The following is a 4,630-nucleotide window of genomic DNA, read 5'->3' on the forward strand; positions in this document are numbered from 1 at the left end:
GGCGTCACACGGACTCCGCCGACCGGGCAGCCTCCATTCGGCTCCCAGCGGCGCCTCCAGCGCCCTCTCCCTCCCCGGTCCGCTCTTCGGACTCATTTTTTCCTTTTCCCCCTCGGCCGCCCTGTCCTCCTGCCCGGGGTGCGGCGATTCTCCTGGAAGCGGAGGTGTCGGTGATGAGCCGGACCCTCGTGCCTTGAATTTCTCTGCGGAGGAGCTCGGCGGTGCCCCGCCGCCCGCCGCGTGCCCGGGATGGGGGTGAACGCGGTGCACTGGTTCCGAAAGGGGCTCCGGCTCCACGACAACCCCGCCCTGAAGGAGTGCATTCGGGGCGCGGACACCATACGCTGCGTCTACATCCTCGACCCCTGGTTCGCGGGCTCCTCCAACGTGGGCATCAACAGGTGGCGGTGAGTCAAAAATCTCGGGGGAAATGGCTGTCGGTGTTTTAATGAATCGGGACTTGACAGATCAGCCCCATCTGAGCACTTCAACCCGGGGTCCGACCGCCTTGCTTAACGCCGCTTGAAGAATTGTAGCTGCTTCGGGTACGAACTAGGATGGACCGAATAGTTCTCTGGCCCGGGAGTGCTGGCAGCCTGGGACAGCCTGGCCTCCGAGTGTGAATTACGCGTCTCGGCGCTAATGGGAACTCTCCCCCGGATTTTATGGGGACTTCTCCGTGGCGGGGTTGAGGAAACACCCGCCCATTTCTCAGTGGCCCCGTGGGTTGGTTTCCTTGGCCTCTTTGTGGCTTTCGAAAGGATTGCGGTTTTTCATGTTTACGGTTGTGTCCCCGGTAATTCATAGCATTCAGCACAGTCGCCTTCCAAACCCAGTTTTCTTCCACCTCGAGGTTGACGGAGGAAAAGCAAGGGAAATCTCATCTGGTTTCTCTTTGCTCAGCTCTTCCTCTCGAGCTCCCCCTGGTGGTGGGCTGGGCAGCACGGCTTTTCTTTCTAGGTAAAGTATAATCAATCCTTCCAGGGATCAGAGGCCTGGAGGAAATCTTAGAGACGCTGGATGATCTTCCCTGAAATACCAGGCGAGGTGCTTGTTCGGCCCTCTGGTGGAAGTGAAAGTGTTCGATGAACAGAGTGATCGCCTGCTATATACGAGGCACTGCTTTAAACACCAGGGATATAGCAGTGAATAAAACAGACAAAAAATTCTTGTCCTTTTTGAGCATATGCGTCAGAAAGTAAGATATATAGTATTTGGTGGTGGAGAAATGCTGTGGAGAAATATAGAACAGAGAAGGAGGATAAAGATTATAAGAGGTTGGGATTAGAGTTGCAATTTAAAATGTGGCGATTGGGAAAAACTCAGAGAAGGTGGCAAGTGAACAAGGTGATGAAGCACATATGGACTGCGGCTGTCTAGGGGAGAAGCATTCTAGGCAGTGGGACGTCGGAGAAAGGGCCCCGAGGTGCAAATGTCCTTAACCTTCGGAACAAACAGCAGAAGAAGCCAATGTGACTGAAGCAGAATAGGTGAGAGGAAAAGTAGTAGATGTGGTCAGAGTTGTAACAGGGCCATATTGAGTAGAGCTTTATAGGTAGTTGTGAAGATTTGGACTTGTACTCAAAGAGAAAAGTGGGAATAATGGCAGGATTATGAGCAGAGAAGTGACATGATCTGACTTAAGTTTGAAAAAATGTCTCTGGCTGTGATTCTGAGAACAGACTGAAGGCGGTGGGGTGTGCAGATGGACAAGAAGCAGGAAGAGCAGTTAGGAGGCTGTTGTTCATCCAGCTGAAAGGTGAGAATGGCTTGGACCTTAGTGATAGTGGTGAGAAGTAGTCAAATGCTGAATATATTTTGAAGGCAGAATCCACAGTATTTGTTGGCTGGTTGGATATGTGGTGTGAGAGAAAGAGAGGAACTGGGAATGCTTTAAAAATATTTGGCTTGAGGAACTAGGAGGATGGAACTACACTTTGCTAAGAAAATGAAGTTAGAGAAGCCATTGGGAGGGTGTTTGGAGTTCTCTTTTGAACTTGGTTAAGTTGGAGATGTTTATTACACATCCAAATGCAGATAGCAGACAGGCAATTGGAATTCGGGGCAGACAGAGATCTACGCGGGAGGTATAAATTGGAGAGTCGTCAGTTTATATATATATTTAAAGCTATTTATTCATCTATTCATTGAACATACATTTGTCATGCATTTAATATATGCCAGGCACTGTGTTATGTGCCAGCATTCAGCATAAACAAAACAGCTAAAACAGAACAAAGTCCCTACCTTGTTGAAGCTATATTCTAGTGAAGCCATGAAACTATATGAGAACATTAAGAAAATAAGCATAGGTAGAAAAGAGAGAAGAAAAATATTGAATATCAACTGTAATTTAAAAATGAAGTTTTTTTTTTAAAAGAGAGAGGAGATCCACGGGCTGAGCCTTGGGTGCTCTAATGGGTAGATGTTGAGGAGAAACATCTGGTAAGTTAGGAAGAAAAACCAGCAGAGTGTAGTGTCTGAGTAGCTAAGTAAAGAAAGTATTTTAAAGAGAGTGTTTTACCTATGGTCAGGTGCTGTTGATAGGTCAGGTGAGATGAGGATGAAAATTTAAAAATTGTATTTAGCATTTTGAGGCCATTCATAATCTTGAATAGAGTGGTTTCAGTAGTGTAAAGACACAAGCCTTTTTGGAATGGCTCAAGAGAAGCTGACAGGAGAAAGGTGGGAGACAGCTCACATAGACAGCTCTTTTAGGAAGTGTTGCTATAATAGGATCAGAGAAATGTGGTTCCTAGAGTGCGATGTGAAATCAAGAGAGGATTTTTTTTAAGATGGGAGAAATTACAGTATGTTTGAATGTTGACGGGAATGATACATCAACTATATATGAAATACTCAGCAGAATTAGTGTCATTAATGTTGATTCAGGGAAAGATGGTAAATATAATATATTTTAATGTATTAATAATATCTTACAGTAATAGAGTAATAATTCCCTTTTCATAAGATTGTTAGGAGGATTAAATTACTTAACAAATGTAAAATGCTTAAAATGTGAGTGGTAGTAGTAAATGCTTGTCAGTTGCTATTAAATTGGAAGCCTTTGGTAAATATCTAAATGTCTATAGTAAGTTTTTTCTAGAGCAGTTTATAAATTTATAAAATCTAGACTGTTAGCTTCTGTAGCAGGGGGATTATATATTGTTTTACTTTGTACACCCAGAAACTCACATTGTCAAATAATGAGTGAAATAAAACTGGTAACCACAATAGAAATAGTCCCATATTTTGGATTGTGCGTCTCCTGCCCTGACTTCTGTCTTGAGTTCCAGACTCTCATATTCAGCATTTTTACTCTGATTTTAATTAAACATCTTAAGCTAGGTCTTGCCCCCACTCTCCCATCTCCCAAGGTTTCTTTAAATCATAATAAATAGGAACATTTACCTCGTTGCTCTGCAACAACCTCGGAGCCATCTTCCCTTCATTTCTGTTTCCTCACAACCTCATGTCTAGTCCTTCAGCAATTATTATGTCCTTTCCTTCATAATAACTTGCATATCCACTCAAATCTCACCCTTCCACTGCTGTTATACTATCCAAGTCACCAGCATTCATTGCATGACTAGTGAAATAGCCTCCCTACTTCCATTTTTATGCCTTACCAGTCTGTTCCATGTGGAAGTCAGGTAATATTTTAAAAACTTTAATCAGATCACGTCATTCCTATGCCTCAGACCTTAGCAGGGATCATTCCTTCAATATCCCTCCTCAGAGAAGCCTTTTCTGACCATCCCATGTAAAGTAATTGCCCTACTACTTCCCCACACCTCCCACTTTTCACTTTTACCTCCTTGTCCTGTTTTGTTTTGTTCTGTTTTTTCATGGCATTCATCACTAACTGAATTTATATATTTATTGATTTACTTCTTTATTGTTGTACTCCTTCATTAAATTACACAAGAGTGGGATTGATTCATTATTGGTTCCTCAGCCCTATAACAGTGGTTTTCAGAGTTGGTCCAAGGACACTTATGGTTTCCTGAGACTCCAGGTGTCTGTGAAGTCAGAATATCCTATCTAATAAAAGACAAAAAGGGTAATTAACTGTACCTCCACTACGCTTACCATTGGCTAATCAGGGCGATATGCAAATTAACTGCCAACAAAGATGGCGGCCGGCAGCCATGCAGCTGAAGCGAACAGGAGGCTTGCTTGCTCCAGTGATGGAGGAAGCCAGGGTTCCCTGCCTGCCGTGGCCCAGCTCTGATCCCGAAAGCAACAATGTTTCAATTATAGAAGCTAAACAAACCCCAGATACCTGCTTTCAGCCAGCCGCGGCCTCAGAGCTGGGAGTGCCAGTGATGGCAACAATGTTTCAATTATAGAAGATAAATAAATCCCAGGGAAAAAAAGAAAAGAAAAAAAGGAGAGGCTGGGAGCTTCAGTCACTGGCCAGCCTGAAAACGGCCCTCAGCCCCTCACCCAGACTGGCCAGGCACCCCAGTGGGGACCCCCACCCTAAAGGGGGTGTGGCCAGCCTGAAAATAGCCATCAGCCCCTTATCCAGGCTGGCCAGGCACCCCAGTGGGGACCCCCACCCTAAAGGGGGTGTGGCCAGCCTGAAAATAGCCATCAGCCCCTTATCCAGGCTGGCCAGGCACCC

At 45.1% G+C, this 4,630-nt stretch overlaps 1 protein-coding gene across 3 annotated transcripts in view; it reads left to right on the forward strand.

The window, feature by feature from the left end:
* Nucleotides 1–4,630, forward strand: part of CRY1 (cryptochrome circadian clock 1) — a 47,206-nt gene continuing 42,576 nt past the window's right edge. For 2 of the 3 annotated variants that reach the window (XM_005861653.2, XM_005861655.2), the window contains exon 1: nucleotides 7–407. In XM_005861653.2, the coding sequence (XP_005861715.1) occupies nucleotides 250–407 (158 nt within the window). In that variant the 5' untranslated portion in view covers nucleotides 7–249. Of the gene's footprint in view, nucleotides 408–4,630 lie in introns of all 3 variants that reach the window. The other variant, XM_005861652.2, reaches the window with a different exon arrangement.

Source organism: Myotis brandtii, unplaced genomic scaffold, assembly GCF_000412655.1.
Source record: "Myotis brandtii unplaced genomic scaffold, ASM41265v1 scaffold155, whole genome shotgun sequence".
Taxonomy (NCBI): domain Eukaryota; kingdom Metazoa; phylum Chordata; class Mammalia; order Chiroptera; family Vespertilionidae; genus Myotis; species Myotis brandtii.